Consider the following 20,720-nt stretch of genomic DNA (forward strand, 5'->3'; position numbering starts at 1 on the left):
AAGCAGATCTGGACACAAGTCCAAAATTAACAATCTAGTAACAAAACTATGGATCCTTTCCAATTATTTCAGTGTGGCTGTTTAACAAACAATTTTTTGCAGATGGATAAAGCTTATATATATTTCTTTATACTACCCCTTTCCCCCAATCCCTGCCACAAGGATTATTTTTTTCTATAAAAACTGGATTAAGTGTTTTACTTAGTATAATCCTGCTTCCTTCAATTCTCCACATTTAGGGGTGAGTCTAACCATCCAGTCTCCATTCCTCAAAAGAGGCCCCACAGAGTACCTGGTGGCCACCACTCCCAAGCTGTGGGCACAGGATCTCCAGGCCTCCAAGAAGTCTCTGCAAGATTTCCCTCCTGTCACCTGAAGCTGCAACACTAAATATTAAAGCTATGCCTCATGCTAAAGACAGATAGAAAGCAGATGCACTAGCATGCCATGGCAAGAGTCACTGAAATCTGTGTTGCTTCAAAGAGATTAGCAATTGATTGATACATGCGTGATATGTCAACTGCAATTATATAGATCATTTCCCTATTGTGACTGCCATTCTTTTCATTGAGGCACAAGAATGTGATTCATATTTCACATACTGACTGAAGGGAAAAGGAGCTTACCAGAAACTGTACTAAAAATTCAAATGCAGGCTGGTCTTTGCCAAAAGAAAATCCTCCACAGCTGTATATTTCTCATTTGCAAAACACAAGAGCAATGAAATTCCATTACTTAGAAAACTGGCTGTTCTACCATTTCCTTGGCAACAAATGCTTCACTTATCTTTCTGAACAATAGGCCCACAAAATTACTTCTTTTTCAAAACAGGCAGTAAGTACATATCTTAACTCTAATGAAGGCTGTCCTTCCCAGGAAAATTGTTGTTTAATGACATCAAACCCTTTTTGCTCAGAAAGAGATATTTACCCATGAACTAATGTATGAATACTATTAGAAGACAAGAGCTCTGTAACTAAAGGGGGTGGGGGGAGATGCAATATCCCTGACCTTGACTGTTTTAAAAATAAGTCAAATATATGTAAATGCAGAAGAAATTTAAATTAGGATCATTTTGGCAAAGTAAGGCCAATTGGTCTGTGGGCTGCTCGATTCCTGCCAGCCTTGGAGGGGCATTCAGGCAGGATGGTAGGAGCTCAGGTCACTCTTTTGTTCAAAAAGAGTGTTTTGTTGGGTATATCATTGGCTGAATAAAAAAGCCACATGGGTCTTCTAAATGAAGGTATAGTGCAAACAAATATGCAAGAACAAATGCCCGCTGCCTTTTCTTTACATATGATTTACTCCAGCACCAAAGAATCCATTTACTTGTCAGTTTCCTAGACCATTGTATTATTTTCTGGAATTGCGTTGTTAGAAAAGACAGAATTAAGTCTCTATCTGAAAATATTTAACCAGAGATCCAGTAAAGGAGCTGAGATGCTTTTCAGCACAGGGAGCTCCTGGGAATTTTATATAAATATAAATATACCCACCTACACACAAACCCACATGTGTGTATATATCAGGTATATGATTGTGTAGGTATATAAATATGTGTATATATGTCACGCATACATTGTGTGCATGTGTGTGTGAGTGTGAGTGTGTGTAAGAAAGACAGATGAAAGTAATCTAAACGGGAAAGGTGGTATAAACTAGGGGTACTGCGAAAGGGCAACTGCCAAAAGAAGAATTTAACTGAGTCTTGAAGGAAGTTGAAATTAGGAGGTATAAATAAGGAGAGAAAAGCCATCTAAGCATGGGGGCCAAACACTGCAAAGCAAAGAGATGGGAAATGGAATTTACACATGGGCCTGGGCCAATGCATCTGGATCACTGAGCACATAGAGGGGAGCAAAGTGTAAGGAGAGCTGGAAATGGAGAAAGAGGCCAGGTTATAAAGAACTTTCAGTGCTAAAAAGAGGATATTATATTTGATCTTGGAGGTAACAGGGAGCCACTAGAGGGAGAAAGGGGTGGAGAAGAGGGAAAGGGAGAGAGAGAGAGAGACAGAGAGAGAGAGAGAGAGAGAGAGAGAGAGAGAGAGAGAGAGAGAGAGAGAGAGACAGAGAGACAGAGACAGAGACAGAGACAGAGAGACAGAGAGAGAGAGACAGAGAGAGAGACAGAGAGAGACAGAGACAGAGACAGAGAGACAGAGAGACAGAGACAGAGAGAGACAGTAGGAGAGAGACAGAGAGACAGAGGAGAGAGAGACAGAGACACACAGAGAGAGAGACAGAGAGACACAGAGAGAGAGACAGAGAGACAGGGAGAAAGGCAGACAGACACAGAGAGAGTCAGAGAGAGACAGAGAGAGAGAGAGAAGAGAGACAGAGAGAAAGACAGAGAGAGGAGATGGGGAGAGAGAGAGAGAAAGAGAGAGAGAGAGAGAGAACAAGAACATGGAGGGGGTGGGCATCAAAGTAATGGCTACCAGACCTGTGTTTTAGGTTGCTCAGGGGGTGAATGAGAGAGGCAAGATATGAGTCACAGACATCCATTTGAAAGTTGTTACAATTGAACAGGTAAGAGGTTTTTCTGACTCCCAAGTCGATCACCCCATCCACTGTACAACATTGAACTTGAGTAATTTTTCAAAATAGCATCAAGGAAATGATTTGATCATTCAATTGTTTAATTAATGATTAAATTAAAAAATACAAACCTATTCAATAAAACTTCCTTACTTCAACTTAACTCAGAATATCCCCAGTGTTTTTACCAAAATCAGAAGTGCTCCAAAGGAAAAGAGACCTGACATGCCAGATGTGCTAATACAAGGAACGCAAAATTAAATCGTTGTGGTAGCGTACAGGAATTAAGATGAACATGCTGACAATAACTGTGTGTAAAGGACTTTTCTCTACACATCCATCAGAAAATTGTTAATGGCCAGAATAAAAGGCAGCACAGGGGAAAGGAGACAATGATTTATACCATCTAACCCATGTATGCTGAACTTTGGAGGCCTTCGAAAGCCTCCAAACCCTACAGAAAAATACCTTGGCAACCAAAATAAATACAGTCCCAATTTACACAACAGAGATTTCACATCTGGTGTTTTAACTAACACAATCAGACTCCCGTTGGTTTTATAACAAAACTACAATCAGGATACACCAAAGATGTGCCTGATTCCACTGAGAGAGGGGGAGAGCAATCCCAACCATGCCACTCATAATCTGTCTCCTCTATATTTAGAGAAGACCTCTTCTGAATAAAAGGACAATCAGAACGCAATCTAACAAAGCACACTTTAAATGTCTCCTCAAAACACTTGCCATAGTCATTCCCATCAGCCCTCCACCAAACAGGCTACCTTGGGTGAGTATTCAGAGATGGCATTCAGAGTATGAAAAGACACTGTCCACCATGCCGCATACCTCAATAATCCGGTCATGAATTTGCAGCCCTCCTTCTTTGGCAGCTGGCCCACTGTCAACTATTTTTGATACAAAAATTCCTTCACTGGATGATCCTTCTTGATTATCCTTTGGAGGTAAGGAAAACAAGATAATATTAGGTTTTCCATGAAATAAACTCTCATCTGCCTAAGACAATAATTCCTACTGTCAACAGAGAAAGTAGTTATGGGAAAACATTTTTGAACAAACCCCAATCTCCCTAAGCCTCTCTGGGTCCTTGAGTGATGAGTCAGGCCCTGATTTTCTGAGAAGGAGGGCAGTTTCCTGCAAGCACAGCTTCCTTTTCCGAAATCACAAAGCTTAAAACAGTCTCAGAGAAGCCTCTTATCTTATACACTAGCTTTGCTAGAAACAACCCTGGAATGAGTTACATTTAAGTGTGTGGATTAAATCCCCACTAATTTAGAGATGTATTTATAAATTAAAAAGCACAAACATGTGGTGTTTCCAAACAAAATCATTTGGAAAAATAAATTCAGGATGTTGCACAAATCTACTAGAAGAATGCAGTTCAAGCAAGGAGAAGCTCCTGTCCATATTAACTACACAAGATACCATAGATACCAAGAACCTTGGGGGGGGGGGGCATGACTCTGGTTATGCCACATTCCCAATAGCTAACCTGTTTAAAGAAGAAAATTCAATTAAGTCCATAAAAATCAATCACAGGGACAGCTAGGTGGCTTGGGATAAAACACCATGCCTGCAGACCTGCAGTCTTAGGTTCAAATCTGGCCTCAGATTTAGCTGCGTGATCCTGGGCAAGTCATTTAACCTCCATTGCTTAGCCTTTACTATTCTTCTGGTTTGGAACTGATACGTAGTATTAATTCTAAGACAGAAGGTAACAGTTTAAATTTAAAAAGTCAAGAAAAAATAGGAAGTTAAAGGCAAAACACATGCAAAAATTATATCTCATTAGGACAAAATGTTACAAAGTATGAGTTAACCTAAATTAAAACTCTCAACTTAAAGTGTACTTCAAGTATTAGTTCATCTCTCAATCTGCACCACTTGTAGAGTAGCTACAAGTTTCAAATGTACTCAAAAGGGAGGTCAGTAAGAATGGTTCTTTCTTCATGCTATGGATTCTTTGCACTGGTCTCCTTCTAGCTACATTTAGAACAGAAAATGTATGTGGTTTGATAAAACGAGCATTGAAGTCAGAATCATAAGACCTGGCTCATATTTTTGTCATTTCTTTGTGACTTTGAGTAAGTCATTTCTTCTCCCTCTTCCTCAGGTCCCTCATCTGTAAAATGAAGAGACTGGACCAAATGGCCTCCCTTGGTAGCTCTAATTCTATAAACCTCTAAGCCTTGCCTGTAGGCTGCTAAAAATAATAAGGTTAAATGGATTCATAAGTGATTGAATGAATGAATGAATGAATGGACCCCAAATCGCTGTGGATGGAGAAGGAAGCACCCTGCTACAGTGTTCCTTCAATCTGTCCTGGGTAACATTTTCATTAATAATTTCAATTTAAGAAGAGCTGGCATGTTTTCAAATCTGCTGATGACTTGAAAGTAGGATGGCCAGCTAACACATCAGAGAGCAGAAGTAACAACTTAAAAGTTCACCTGTCCACGAAAATGAACTGACCATAAAAAGATGAAATTTGAGAGAGAAAAATGTGAAGTCCTATGTTTGGGAACAGATTTTGTGTTTAAAAAACAACCCAACTACATAAGTACAGGATAGGGGAAGATACGGTTACTCGATATTTTATGTGAAAGATAACTAAGAATTTTAATGAACTGAAAAACTAACGCATGGAAGTCCCCCTCCCCTAAAAAAAAAAAGGAAATCCTTAATTCAATAATCGGCTGCATTGATACAAGCATGCCATTCACAATGAGGGAAATGATAGCTACCTTGCTTTTATTCTGACCTTGTCAGACCACGCATGGAACAATGGCAGTGGTTTGCCATTTCCTTCTCCAGCTCATTTTATAGAGGAGGAAACTGAGGCCAACAGGGTAAAGTAATTTGCCCAGGGTCACATAGCTAATGAGATCAGATTTTAACTCTGAAAGAAGAGTCTTCTTGACTGCAGGCCCAACACTCTATCCAGTTATAGCACATCAGTGCATGAACCTGAGTCTTTTTAGTCTGGAGAGAAAACCTAGCAGAAACATGAAAGTCGCTTCAAAATACCTGCTGAGCTCGCATATGAGAGAAAAGTTTACCAAGTTTTTCTTAGCCCCCCAGAGCAGAGAACTAAGACAGTGGGCAGATGCTCCAAAGAGGAAGACTTATGTTCAAAAGAAGGGAAAACTTTCTAAAACTTAAAGCTGTTCAAAAGTACCATGGGATGCCTCTGAAGACAGGCAACCATAGCTTAACACTGGAGATATCCATGGTGGCTAGAGGACCACTGACTTTAAAAAAAAGGGATAAAAACCAGAAGGGAGGTGCATGAAATTAATTCAGGAATGGAAAAAGAACCATTTGAGGGGAAGGTATAGAAGAAGAAAAAGATGGGTGAGCAGGGCAGAAATAATGCAGAAGACATAAAATCAAATGAAAATTAAAAATAGGGCACGACAATAGTTGTCATATACAAGCAAACATTTCTAAAGGTCACTGTTAAATAATATTATCTTTACTTTGCCGGGATCCCACTGGAGGAAAAAAATCAGACAAAATCCCCATTTTTTTCTGGCCCAGTCTTTCTCTAAGAGGCTATTTTCTACTCGTGTCTTCCTATGTGTGCCCTTGCCTCTTTTTTTGAAACCCTATATCTAGAGCCATGGTATCTAGATACCATGTCCGGAGGCTTCCAGGCTCCATAATTCCTATTTAGTAGCTGACTGGTCCTCTTTGCTTTGATGTTAGGGTTTGGAAGCCACTCACTCATTAGAGCAGAAGCCCTCTAAAATGCCAATGGAATTCTGATCCATAAACTACCACAAGCCTTCAGCAGAAGGCTACCTGGCCTCCAAGACTCTCTGAGCTATTATGAAGAAAGGACCCAGGACTCACTTTTCTCATCGTGGCCTGAAGACCATCATAACTGAAACTCCCTAACTATATCCCTGGCTCCAGGGAGAGGAATTCAGTGGGATAACCTAAGATTCCTCCTTTGTTATCCTTACCAGTGGTTCTCTGGAGTATCTGCAGTTAAGCCCTCCCTTAAACATGCCACATAAAAAGTCTGCCTGCTTTCAAAAGTGACTAACTCATCTAAGCCTTCTGTAAAGTTCTTCTAGACCCAGTAAGGCACCCTGACAGATTTATTCCTAATACTGTCTTTTAAGTCATTGCTGATGAATGTTATCTAGTATAATTAATTATGTGACTGAATTCAGCTGGAGCTATTAAGCAAATGGAAGAATTTGGTTTTTAATCCAACGTCGACTGTCTAACAGCATGCAATTACTGACCATTATGTGAAAATTTTGATAAAACAAGTTGTTTCATTAGAGGATTAAAAGTGAATGAATGGATGAATGATGTGACTTGAACATCCTGCATGATGTCCCAGATCACATAATAAGGTACCTTACGCCAAAGCCTCCTGGTTGTGATACTTGGCAGCCTGACTCAAGCACTTTACGTAGGGATTCCTTGGAAAACACACACAATCTGTTTTATTACATTCTACTTAAAGTACATAACAGTGTGTGGACACTGTTACTTATCTTGAATTTTTTAGCACATATTTTCCAGGCAATGTGCAGAATGACTTAATGCCCTGGGATGTTGTTTCTGCTAATCAGAATTGGAGGGGGTGCAATGAGGGGGAGAAGAGAGAGAGAGAGAGAGAGAGAAAGAGGGAGAGAGAGAGAGAGAGAGAGAGAGAGAGAGAGAGAGAGAGAGAGAGAGAGAGAGAGAGAGAGAGAGAGAGAGAGAGAGAGAGAGAGAGAGAGAGAGCGCACTGTGATAAACACATGCCTATGGAGTCAAATTTTTCCCTGGGGTACGTATGTGTATGTAAGTTCCCACTGAAGACAATGTGAACTGAAAGCAGTTAAAAGAAGGGCAAAGGACAGTCTGGTTTGTTCTAGAATCAGACAGACAGAGCTAGAGACAGAGAGAAACAGAGAGTCTGAGAGAGACATAGAGGAGGGAGAGAGAATGGAGGGAAAGAGAGGCAGAGAAAAAGAGAGGGAGGCACAGAGAGAAGAGCTCAGCAATGTTTATAAATATAAGGTAGAATCCTGTCTCTGATGCTTACCATCTGTTCCCTTAGCCAAGTCACTTTTCTGCCCTAAGCCTCAGATTCCTCATCTATAAAAAGAGGAGGGCTTGAATAGATGCTTGAAGGTTTCTTTCAGCTCTAAGCCTACAGAATGACCACACTGAGATCCATCTCACTGTCAGATGAGTATTACATTGGAGAATTCTGCCTTTCCTCCCCTTCCCCTCAACATCACTAGCTGGCAAACCACGAACTTTAGCCTAAGAAACTGAGAACCCACCCATTTTAAGCTTGCATTGTTCACCACTGTAGAGAGTTCATGGAGTCTCTGTTCTGAGAGAACTGCAATGGTTTACTGGTTGTCATGTCTGAAGGCCTGGAAACAGTTTCTAAAACTCTGCAACTATAGCAAAAAAGCCATTTAAATGTCTGCAGTGAATTTGGCAGATTTGCCTTTTCGTCTCATCTTGTATAGGCCAAGTCTGTGATGTGAAGACGATGCTATAATGAAAATGGAATGCTAAGAGAGCATCCAGGCTCAAGTTCAACTAAGTATTAATCTGACAAAGTAGGATCCCAGGATCTATCTGATTTCCAGTGTTATCTCCCTGAGGTTAATCCCTCCTGCCAAGAGCATTGTGTTCTAATTTGTCCTAACTTGTGTACAGATTGGCTGTTTCCCACCAGCAGAATATAAGCTCGCTGAGGACAATGATTATTTAATTTCTTTTTTCTATCCCAGGCCAGCCTCTCTTCACTTCTACCCCACCCATTCCCATACTTCTCCATTTGGACCGGTAGCCTCGACCCTGGTGGTTGGCCAAGTTTCCAGGATCTCTTAAAGTTTTATCTTCCCCATTAGAATGGAAGGTCCTAGAAGGTAAGGACCAGTTTGCTTGCTTTGATTTGTATCGTAGGTGCTTCACAGAGTACCTGACACATAGCTGCTGTGGTTGTTCATCCTTCATTTGGAAGAAGATCAATTTTATTACATGGTGAATGCTTATTAAAAGCTGTCTCTAAGACAAAGGCACTCTCTTGTTATCTGTTCATTTATCCAGTGGCTAACAGTGCTGGGCAAATAATAGGTGCTTAATGCCTGTTGTTGTTGGAAGGGAACTTGGAGCTTGTCGACTGCTTCATTCTAAAGATAAGTAAACTGAGGCTTAGAAGTGATGGCTTACCCAAATTTCTACAGGGGTTAAATAGCAGAAGCTAAGATTTGATCATAAATCTGAGTGGATCCCCTTACTGTTTATAAATAAACTCTGTTGGTTCTCCATTACTTCTAGGATTAAACATAAACTCCATTGCCTAACATTTAAAGCTTTTCAAAACTCAAGCTCTTCCTACCTTCCTAAAGAATAGAAAACCAAAAATCAAATTGTCAATGGTCAAGGGATGGTGGTAGAGTCTAAATCCCTGCCTCCTCCTACCTGCTGGGGAAGGTGCAAATCAGGAGGAAAATAGTGAACAAAATATAATGATGGTAGAGGAGTGGGGAGAGAAAATAGCTAGCAAAGTTTTGGACAGACCATAGACTGGAAAATTCACAATTGGCAGATATTTAAGCTTCTAGCCTTAGAATCCAAATACATTCTAATGAGTGTAGGAGGAAGTGACTTATTAAAGACATGTATCCCATACATTCAGTAGTGTCTACCAAATTATGGGAAATGGACCCAAAGCAAACCTGTTTGATTGGCTGTGATTCCCAGGACAGTGGTATTTGGAAATGATGAGATCAAAAAAGACACTATAAACCTAAATAATAAGATTATATTAGAAAGGCATTTACCCCAGGGGAATTGCATGAAGCCAGCAGGTTTCCCACCCCTCACCCCCAGGCCCTGACCCATATGGTTCTCTAGAACAGGAAAAGGCAAAAACACATTTTAGCAATTAACATACCACACAAGGTCGGCCACCAATAATATTAAATCCCAGAGAGCCAGAGTCACGATGAAGGACAAGAGTCATTGTTTTCATTTCTTCACCCTATGGGGAAGAGGTACATTAATTCAAAACTTTATCAACAGGAAATTGCTAGCTTAGGTTATCAATCTTAATTCATTTGTTCACAGATCATTGAGCTGCTGATTTTCAAAGGAAGAGGACTGTCTTCCTAAATTGCACCGAGGAAGCTTTTGGGGCAACAAGAAACATGCGACCACATCTTTGGTTTAGATTTCAAGTATTTCTAAGTACCCTAAAGTAGCACCTAAGAGTTATTGAGGACTGTCCCAGTCAGGATACCCAATAGAAGAATGTGTAGGGATGTCTAGACATGTCTGAAGCAAACTTTCCATGAGTGTGACTCCTGGGTCTGCAAATCCATTTTCAGGCTGATTGCTCTATCATGTGCTGTCTAGACTTCTATTATTATGTTTGTTTCTCCAAAGCTCAAACCAACAGTACCTACATCAGATCATGAATGGCTTAATTCCCTCAAGATTTAACACCCCCCCAACTATAAATAGTATTTACATTACAGTGATCAATGGAAAGTAATCTGTTCCCATTTTTGGTAGGTACCAGAAAGGGTAAACTCTCAATTATTACACAAAGGACATGAGCAAGTTAAGACCAGTCTAATCCACTCCAGGTCTGGTGCTCGATCCACTAAGCATCCCATATATTAAGTACAAAGTCTTGGTCTTCCTGAATATTAACATAACAAATAGGTACATAGGGACATGGAAATATAGATTTTATTCTGAAATATATGGCTATAAAGCAAATTCTTAGCATTTACATAAAATTTCAGGAGAAGAACATCTTTTTTTTTTTACATTAACAAGCTAACTTGGCAATGAAGAGACAATTGGCCTTTGAATCAGTACAAGGGTTCAAGAGTTGCTGCATTCAAATCAATTAACCTCTCAGTGGCCAAGGAAACTAAGACTAAAACTTGGACAGAAATGATGTTGTCTAAATTGCTTTCCATGGGGAGAATTCCCACCACCTATGAAATCCTAGGTTCTGACTCCCCATTCTGACAACCCCAAATAGCTATCTTTCAAAGAATGACCTCCCTGGACAAGCCGACCCCACTTTTGTGAGCATTGTTCTCCCATCATTCCAAAGTACTGTAGCTCCATTGACTATAGCACTTTCCAGCTCATAGCTCTGGCTCCATATTTGGGAAGGATGCCTTTGTCCAGGGGAGCCAAATGAAATGAAATCATTAATGACTAATGAGCTGCATTGTGGGGGAGTTTTCATTTCCCAAAGCCCTTTAAGAGCCAATCCTCCTGCATTTAGTTTTAAAGCAGAATGTTTCTTTCCTGGTAAACGTTACAGAAACAGACACATCACTGCTGAAATCCCACCGCAGCAGTGTCACGACTTCTCACTGACAAAATAAACGTTCAGATTCCAATTCTTTCTAATTAAACAAATGTGGCATTCAAGTGAGAGTTTAGCAAGAATAGAAAGTTTATTGCTGAAGTATCATTTTAGGATGCAAATATATAGTACCCTCTAGGCTCTACCACACGGGTAGGAATAAGTGTCTGGACTGATGATTTCATGGGTAGAGAGGGCACTCTCCGAATGCCAACTTCCTCTACTGGTGCATATGTTAACTGATTAGTAACTTTTAGCCTGAAATTGTTACTACAAAGGACTGAGAGTTAAGTGACTTTGCCAGGGTCACAGAGTTGAATCACTGCATCATACTACTTACTTCTCACTGACCCAATGAGATTAGAGGTAGAGATAAGAATACACTGTTACTGAGGAGTATCATCCACTTTCATTGGAAATTTTTCTTAAAAATTAGTACAAATGAACTCACTAAATACCAATAATCATTTCCAGAAACACTTATAAATGGCATCCCCCCTTTTTTGTGTATTGGAAAGGGTGTTAGGTATGGAGGGTCTGGGTTCAAATGCTAGCCAGCTATGAGGCATTTGGCAAGTCACTTCTCTCTAAGCCTCATTGTCCTAACATGCAAACTGAGAGGTTAGGACCAGATCCGTTCTAGGATCAGTTTCAATTATGTATTCTACAAAGCAACAGAGGTTAGCCAGATGGCACAGTGGACTCATCTTCCTGAGTTCAAATCTGGCCTCAGACACTAGCTGTGTCTGAATAAGTCTGAAGAAGTATCAAAGATACTTCAGTATCTTTGCCAAGAAAACCCCAAAGGGGATCACAAAGAGTCAAAATGACTAAAAAATGATTAAACAACAACAATCCTACAATGCAAAAACTCAGTTTACATAATCTTCCAGGAGAAAAAGATCCTTTTTTTTGGAGGGGGGGACAGGATTTATATTAACAAGCCAGCTTAGCAATGAAGGGATAGTTACTCTTTGAACCAGAACCAGGGTTCAAGTAGGTTCAGGCTCAATTTCTTCTTTTTGTAAAAAGGGAATAATAACACTCTAAGATCTTAATTTTGTTCACACACAGGTCAGTCAATAACAACCACTATCTTGCCAGACTAAACCATAAGTTTTCCTATGGGGCAGAAAAATGATGATATGGAAGAATTCGATTGGGGTACAAGCTAGATAAGAAAATGAAAATGTCTATGGTTAGGTCTCCTGTTCTGTTATCTTAGAGGGGTATGAGGCCTAGGTTCATATAAACATTTGAACAAGTTTCCTATATGTCTGGCTTGCATAAGCAATTAATGATAGAAACTGAAATTTTCCCTAATAATGTACAGGTGTTTTGAGTGGGGGCATTTTTCTCCTCAATGTCAGTTTGAAATGGTCAATCAAGTATTCAGAAAGGCTATTTGAATCATGCCGAGTGTGACCAGATCCCCAGTAATCCTAGCAAAACTAGCCTTCCTTCTCATGGCCTTGCAGCGTCTTGCCCTACTGGAAATGGTAGAAAATACCATTCAGAGAAGAAGATGTAGCGGGCAGAGCTCAGGAATTAGGAGGAATCCATATTTGGTCCCATCAAAGGGCTCTGTTTCCTTAAGCGCTGCATTATAAGAAGGGTGAACCTAAGCATTGCTCCCACAGCACTACCCTGGAAGGGAGGGTTTTAGCTAAGCTACAGTATATTTATCTGAAATGTCAGAGAAGATCTAAACAGAGTCCTGGCCTCTCAGAACACTTTCCAAAGTGAAACAGGCCAACAAGAGAAGCACCAAGAGTTGCAAAAGAAAAAAATCTAAAAGTCACCCCAAATGTCTCTTTTCTCAGCCTTGGGTTTCTCTGTTGTTTTAAAATAAGTGTTGTTATTTTCACATAAATTCAGGTTAAGTTCACAGATTGATTAAGCACCTACTGTGGTGGGCTGGGTTCAAGAGTAGGCTGCTAAGACTCCCTGATTTCATGGACCTTCATGAAGAGGCCTTCAAGATTCATTTGTAACCTCTAGGATGCCTTTCTTGGCCCCCTTGCCCCACTAGTGCCTGCCCTCTGAGATGATCTTGCAGATTACAATTCCAAAATATGTGCATATACACAAATAAAATATATAGCACATAGTATCTATATATGTACAAATATATCTCCTATATACTTTTTTTAACATCCCATTTTGAGATGATCTTGCATATTACAATTCCAAAATATGTGCATATACACAAATAAAATATATAGCACATAGTATCTATACATGTACAAATATATCTCCTATATACTTTTTTTTTAACATCCCATTAGAATATGAGATCCTTGAAAGCAGGGACCATTACCCACCTACCCCCTTCATCGTATCTCCCCTGAGCTTAACGCAGAGTCCGAAGCATAGTAAGCACTTAACAAATACTTGCTGACTCAACTTACTCTGGGACAACTAGAACAAAGTGACACGTGATAAATACATTAGAAGAATGTAATGAAAAGCATTGTTTCTTTATTATCTGAAATGGAAAAGTTCTTACCAGTTTGGGGAAGGGAGGAAGAGGAGGAAAGAGAGTGATGATCCCAGGAAGAAAAATCTGAATTGGACTTTAAAAGGTGGGTAAGAATATATTAAGTGACAGCAAATGTTTCAGGCACAGAGAGAATAGAATGAGCCAGGGTTCAGGTGCCAGGAGGACATATGCCACTGTGTTTGGCACAACAGATTGGCTGACATATCAATTACATGGCAGGAAGGACTATGAAATAATTCTGGAAAGGTAGAAAGCAGACTTGATTGTTTTTTTACTCTCTTTTGTATACCCAGCACTTAGTACAATGCCTGGCACATGGGAGGTGCTTAATAAATGTTTAGTGACTGATTGCCTGAAAGACCTTAAATATAAGGCAAGGGACTGTGAGTTTTATGTTGGAGGCAATTTCTGAACAGAAAGACATGACCAACTCTATTCATAAGAAACTCTGATAATAGTATGAATGATGGACTGAATGTGGAGAGAAAGTAAAAGCAGGAAGACAACCTCTTAAGAAGTCATTTAAGAACCCAGGCTAATTCTAATTAATGATTAGAAGTCTTATCTTAGAATAGAGGAAGGAGGAATGAATGGGAAAGGAATTACATAACATAGTTAGAATCTTTAAGAGTTGGTAAATGAAATGGGTATGAGAGGAAGAGAAAAAGGGAAAATCAAAGATTGAGTTGTTGAATTTTTAGTTAGACAGTAACTGGGGAAGTTAGCTCATTTGGCAGAGGTAATTAAGGCCCAGGGAGGTCAAGGGTAATGTTAAGGTTAGAGATGGAGAGTAAGCAGCAAGCTGGAATCCAAATCCAAATTCTCTGATTTCAAATCCAATGAATTTTTTTTGTTTGTTTTGAACGTGGGAAATTAGGTAGAAAGTGGTATCATCGGCAGAAAAACTAAGAGAAAAGAGGAGCAGGCTTAACGAAACAATTTATAAACTCAGTTTTAGAAATGTTGAGTTTGAGGTGTAAGTGGAAATGTTCTCTAGGCAAGTAGAGATGCAAATCTGGAGCTCAGAAGAGACATCAGGGCTAGAGGTACAGATTTCAAGTCATCTGAGTAAAGATGGAGGGTGAAGCCATGGAAAAGAACAAGATAAACGAGAGTAAGTGTAGAAAGAGAAGATGATAGGGTCCAGGACAAAGTCTTGAGAAATACTCCCTTTTAAAATAGACTGGGAAAGTGATGAGTTGGGGAAGGAGATCCTGAAAGTATCCAGGAGGGTATGTTATCAAGTAGGACATAGTATCAAGAAAGATGCAATCAACAGTAACAACTGTGCCATAGAAGTTAGAGAAAATGAAAAATGGCTGGGGCAGGGGGATCTGGGAAGGGGTGTCACTGAAATGGGTCATTAGACCATTTCTGACATTAAAGGCAAGTTTCAGTAAAGTAGTGAAAAGTCACAATGCAAAGAGCTAAGGAGAAAATAAATGGGCAGGAAACGAAGGCTGGGCAGTAAAAGGGAAGAACACTGGGATAGTGGCTGAGTGGTATTAATGGGAGAATTAAAGAAGAAATGCTCACAGTGTATTTAACTTTTTAAATTTTAAATAAATACCCTACATTCCATCCTACAACTGGCTCAAATGATGCAAAAACTGACATACTATATATCAAGGTTCCTGAGCTACTACAACAGATAGCCCTTGTGTTTTAATGATGCTGGCACCCATCCCCTCCAATAACTTTGTTTAAAGCCTTCTCATCATCTGACACTCTTATCAAGATCCTCCCATTAATACCACATGGGGGCTCACTCAATATGCAGAGAGCTTTCCACTAGAGAAGAGACTCTTAATTTTTTTGTGGTGTGATGTCCCTTGTCTATGGTCCCCCTCTAAGAATTTTGAAATAATTGAAGGAAATTCTAAATTTCAGTTAGAGGCTAACAAAAATAAATATGTAGTTTCCCCCAAGGTAATAGATTCTCTCCCAAAATGTATCCACAGACTGTCCTCAAGTGACTTTTGCTCTAACTCTTGAATTTGCAGTATCCCACCCCAAATCTCTCAGCCAAAGCCAAATAAATCTAAGTTGAGGGTATGAATAATTATCTGGATTACTCATAGTCTAAGTCCTATCTTTCTTTTCTTAAAAAAATATCCTTAGGGGGCAGCTGGGTAGTTCAGTGGATTGAGAGCCAAGTCTAGAGATGGGAGATCCCTGGGTTCAAATCTGGCCTCAGACACTTCCAGCTGTGTGACCCTGGGCAAGTCACTTGACCCTCACTGCCTAGCCCTTACCACTCTTCTGCCTTGGAATCAATATTGATTCCAAGGAGGAAGGTAAGGGTTTTTGGTTTTTTTTAAAATCCTTACCTTCCATCTTAGAATTGATACTAAATACCATTTCTAAGGCAGAAAAGTGGTAAGGACTAGTCATTTGGGATTAAGCCATTTGCCCAGGGTCACACAGCTAGGAATTGGTCCTATTTTTTAAAGTGGCTTCTGAATTATGGTTAGAGTCCTAGAAGTGCCTCCTATAGTAGCCCACAGTAAAGAACATCTGTATACATCCTCTCAATCATAAGTTTCTTCCTATGTGATGTACCCATCTATGCAGGCCACCAACACTCCTTGCCCTTTAACCAATTATAAGAGGGTACCTCTAAATAGAACAGGATAAGGGAATGTACAACATCTGCCCTCACTTTAGAAAACACCTCAGATTGGATGAAATTGTGTCAGCTGTGTAGACAAGTCTAAAAGACAAGGTGTTGAAGATGAAAGAGTGGATCGCAAATCTTTTTGCTGGATCTGCCATTAAAGAAGCTATTGGACTTTAGGAAAACCAGTCTCTCTGGACCTTATGTCTGCCACTTGAAGGGAGTCGATTCTGGGAAAAACCTACCAGGGCAACTTTCCCTGTTAATTTCTCTCTCTGAACCCTATTTTCAAAGACAAAAGAAAAAACACTGAGCCGATAATTTAAGGTAAGGCTGGTAGGTCCTTGTGGCATGTGGCCGGATGTTATGGGGACACAGAGGCAGTGACAGACGGGCATAGCTTACCCAAGAGACCGACTCTGGTATGTGCCCAGCATCAGTTGAGCAGACAAGATTCTTGGCAAGCCTAAGAGTGAGAATTAAGTCAAGATCTTGTTCAGACCTGGAAAGTTAGAGTTGCATGAAATATAAGATGTGTAGTTGATAGAGTTTGACTAAAAGCTGCCAATCTAGGGCATGGAATGGTATTGGCCTTAAGGTATAACGGAGAGGTTGGGGAAGAAATACAGACAAAAAGGTGGTAAGACATAGTAGAAAAAGCATTGGATTTGGAGTCCGTAGATTTGAATGAATAATTACATGTTGCCTTATTCTACTTGAGAACTATCCCATTCCTCAGTTAGTTGGTGCAGTGGATAGGAGCCCAGGTGTGGAGTCAAGAAGACCTGAGTTCAAATATGGTCTCAGAAACTAAATAGCTATGTGATGCTGGGCAAGTCACTCAATCTCTGTCTGTCTCAGTTTTCTCAACTATAAAACTATAATAAAAGCACCTACCTTCAAGGGTTATTGTGAGACTCAAATGAGATATTGGCATAGTACCCTAGCTTACAGGTTTCCTTGGTGAAAAGAAGAGGGGGACAGCTAGGTGACTTAGCAGATTGAGAGGCAGGCCCAGAGGTGGGAGGTCTTGGGTTCAAATCTGAACTCAGACACTTCCCAGATGTGTGACCCTGGGCCAGTCACTTAACCCCACTTGCCTAGCCCTTACCACTCTTCTGCCTTGGAACCAATGCATAGTATTGATTCCAAGATGGAAGATAAGGGTTTTAAAAAGGGAAAGAAAAGAGACCTGGGAGATGGGGCAAAGGAATCGGTTTTCTGTATCCTACAGAGGGAAGATGCTTACAATGGTGGTTTTTCTCCCATTTTTTAATGGAGATGTTCATAGGTCTTCTTTCTCTTCTCTAGGAATATATGAGTTATCAAAAATTCTAAAGCTAGTCTGAAAAAAGCAGAAAGAGAAGCATGATTTTCTGACTGCCCATCCATAACAACAAGCACAGGCAAGGAAACAGGGATGAATAGCTACATTAGTTTGTTAGAGACTCATCCATGCTGAATTTACAAAACAAAAAAGATCACTTGATGCTTTAAGTAACATGAAATGAAGGATGGAGCCTGTTGTGCTTGAAGGAAATTCTCATTTGTTTCCACATCAGAAGAACACGAAAATTCATACTGGAAACCCACAAACTTGATTCAGAACACTATGAAATCACAGCACAAAAGAGGGACATGTGGCACTCCTAAGTCACTATTATCTTATATCATTACAGCGAGAAACTTTTAAAAATCATACACTAAAATGATCTGAAATTTGATTAGCTGGTAAAATATACATAGAGGAAAATAAGTATGAACAAAGAAAATTACCTCAAAAATTGAAATGTGTCTCTAGATTTGAAAAGTAACCCTTTCCAATGGCTTTTTAAAAAAAAAAGTTTATCATACTCTGTGTTTATATAGACTATTTTCTCCACAGTATTATTCTGGGTCCATTATCTTATGCCATTCAAGGCCCAGAAGCTTGGAAATTGGCCATATCCAGATGAGTACAAGGGCTCTGGGAGTCAGCTGATGACAGTGTCAACGCCAGCTTTTCCAAGATATTTTTCTACACAATGATGCATGGTTCCTGATTATCCCTGTTTCCAACTGCCCCGACTGGAAAGTTGCCCAGCATGTTGTGAAAGATGGAACTGAATGACCGGCTGGGTCATGCATCTGGGGTGACACCACGGACACCTTTTAGTTTTCCGGAGATTATGCAAAGTTTGTGTCCAATGCTGCTGCTGCTGCTGCTCCATGTAGACAGCTGGGAAACAGCCCAGGGGCTGCTGATGAGCTGACAAGAGATGCACAGGAAGTTTGGAACTCAGCAGTAGACATGAATGGGATTTTGGAAAGGGGGGGGGGTTGTGCAGGAAGAAAATGGAAAAGAGGCAGTCATAGCTACTGGGATATAAAAAATAATGATGCTGATAACAATGAGAGCTAGCATTTACATAGGGCTTCAAGGCTAGCTAAGTCCTTCATACAAATATCACATTTGATCCTCACAATAATAGTGAGAGGTAGGTACCATTTTGCAGATGAGGGGACTAAAGTAAACAAAGGTTAAGTGACTTCCCCACAGTCACACAGCTAGAAAATGACAAAGACCAGACTTGAATTCAGGTCCTGACTCCAGATCCAATGCTTTATCCACTATGCCACAGTTGCTTCTAAAACAGTGAAATATGATGAAGAACATGCATTTCTTCACTCAAAGCATTCTGGGGCTGTTGTTACAGGTTTGAGGGTCCCATTCCCTTGTGAACCAATGTGTCCAGATAAGCTCCCATGTTACTCTTAAGCTCTAGGCAAAGTGCTCCAAACATCCTTCCCTACCCCTGACAATTTACTCTCTTATCTGCAAGTCTTTGTACAAGCTGTGCCTCACGTCTGACATACTCTCCTCACTCAAATCACCAGCTCCGATCAAGGGTCATGCTCCAGTGCCTCCTCCTGCTTAAGGCCCTTCCTGATGCCCCAGTTATTACTGCTCTCCTACACCCAAACTTCCCTGCTATTTGTTTTATGTGTACCAAATATTACAATTACTTAGCTGGGTACATATCGATCCCTCCTGTTGAGTATAAGTTTGTTGATCGCAGGAACTATTCTCATGCTTATCTTTGTATCCCTAACCCAGTGAGGATGTGCCACAGGGCAGGCACTTAATGAATGTTCAAAGCTTTGAACTGAAGCCTCTTTGGGATAAATCCCATCCCACATTTCCAAGCCAAGTGCCAAAGGAGTAACAGGGTCTTTAAGAAGCAGTATGGAATGATGAGTGGGCTTACTTAAGAGTCAGGAAATCTCTGTTTCACATCCTGCCTCCAACACAAACTAATTGTGTAAGCACAGGCAAGTTTTTTTTAACCTCTCAATGCTACAACATTCTGAGACTACAAATTAAAAAAGAGTTGTAGATCTGCAATAGTGGAAGGAGTTTCACACACCAGAAGTCCAAGATACATCTTTCGTATGAAAACAAAGGTGGGGAGTTCTTTAAGAAACAACTGAAAGAGAAAATATTCATTGATGATATGAACAAAAAGATAATGTCATTGGATTACTCAAATGGAGCTGCAATACAGGTATCCTTCCAATGACAGATGTAACACATACATGCCTCCTCAACCTATGTGACACTGGTCCACATCCTCACGTAGATTCACCATGGCGGCCCATTCAACATATCAGAGCCTTCCCAAAGTTCTGTTGACATACTAAGGATACTCATGGAATATGCAGGCTCCATGAAACAAAGGGGGTGGGGGGAACTGAGTTAAGGCATAAAAATAAATGGAGAGTAGATACAATGGAAGTTAATTCCAGATGGCAAAAGTTTGGGATGTGGCCCTCTACCAAAACAGTACTTAAGAAGAAGTGAAATGATAAAGGGAAGCAGACATTCGGATAGAAAGTGAAATAGATTAAGGGGCATTTCAGTGGAAATAGGGTCTATAGAACTTCTAAATCAACCAGGTTAAAAACCATCTATCCAATCTAGGCCAGAATTTATAGGCTCACAGAAATAGAACTGAAAGAAGCCTCCCAAGTCATTAGTCGAAGGGTGTCAAACTCAAAAAGAAATGGCAGCCACCGAGTTGTACAAAAGGGTCCTGCAGGTGGTATACCGGCTTAAGAAGCTGCCCATGATTATATATGTATATGTATGTATCTATATACACATTTTTGTTGTTTGTTAACACATCAATGCATTAAAATTAGAAATGAAGTACATTTTTAACATGGTTCAGTCTGCTAGATGGTTCAGTGGTTAAAGAGGCAAGCTTAGAATCAAGAGGATCTGAGTTCAATCTAATCACACACTTCCTAGCTATGTAACCCTGGGCAAGTCACTTAATTCCATTTGCCTACCCCTCGTCCATCTGTCTTAGAGTAGTTTCTAAGATAGAAAGTAAGATTGTCTATTTATTTTTTAATTAAAGTTCAGTCTTCACTGGGGAGGGTTATGGCTGCATGGAATCCATGGCCTCATGTTTGACACCTCTGAGAGAGGCCCAGGAAGGTTGAGTGATTTGTCAAAGGTCACATAGCTACTAAATTTCTAAGGTTGTATTCAAATCCACAGCTTCCTCAATTCAAGTCCAATGCCCTTTCTACTGTCCCAAGAACAAATGATGCATTTTTTTAAAAAAAGGAATTCAAGTAAAAATGAAGACTAAAAACAGTTTTCCTTCCCAATATTTCCAATAATAACTG

General features: G+C 40.1%; 1 protein-coding gene across 1 annotated transcript in view; it reads right to left on the reverse strand.

Annotated features, from left to right (window-relative positions):
• PDZRN3 (PDZ domain containing ring finger 3) overlaps positions 1-20,720 on the reverse strand; it is a 281,919-nt gene that overhangs the window by 254,117 nt on the left and 7,082 nt on the right. The window contains exons 2-3 of the mRNA XM_001364413.5: positions 9,487-9,573; positions 3,390-3,497 (exon numbers count right to left, since the gene is read on the reverse strand). Coding sequence (XP_001364450.1) covers positions 3,390-3,497; positions 9,487-9,573 — 195 coding nt within the window. The remainder of the gene's footprint in view (positions 1-3,389; positions 3,498-9,486; positions 9,574-20,720) is intronic.

This window comes from Monodelphis domestica, chromosome 7, assembly GCF_027887165.1.
Source record: "Monodelphis domestica isolate mMonDom1 chromosome 7, mMonDom1.pri, whole genome shotgun sequence".
Classification (NCBI taxonomy): Eukaryota; Metazoa; Chordata; class Mammalia; order Didelphimorphia; family Didelphidae; genus Monodelphis; species Monodelphis domestica.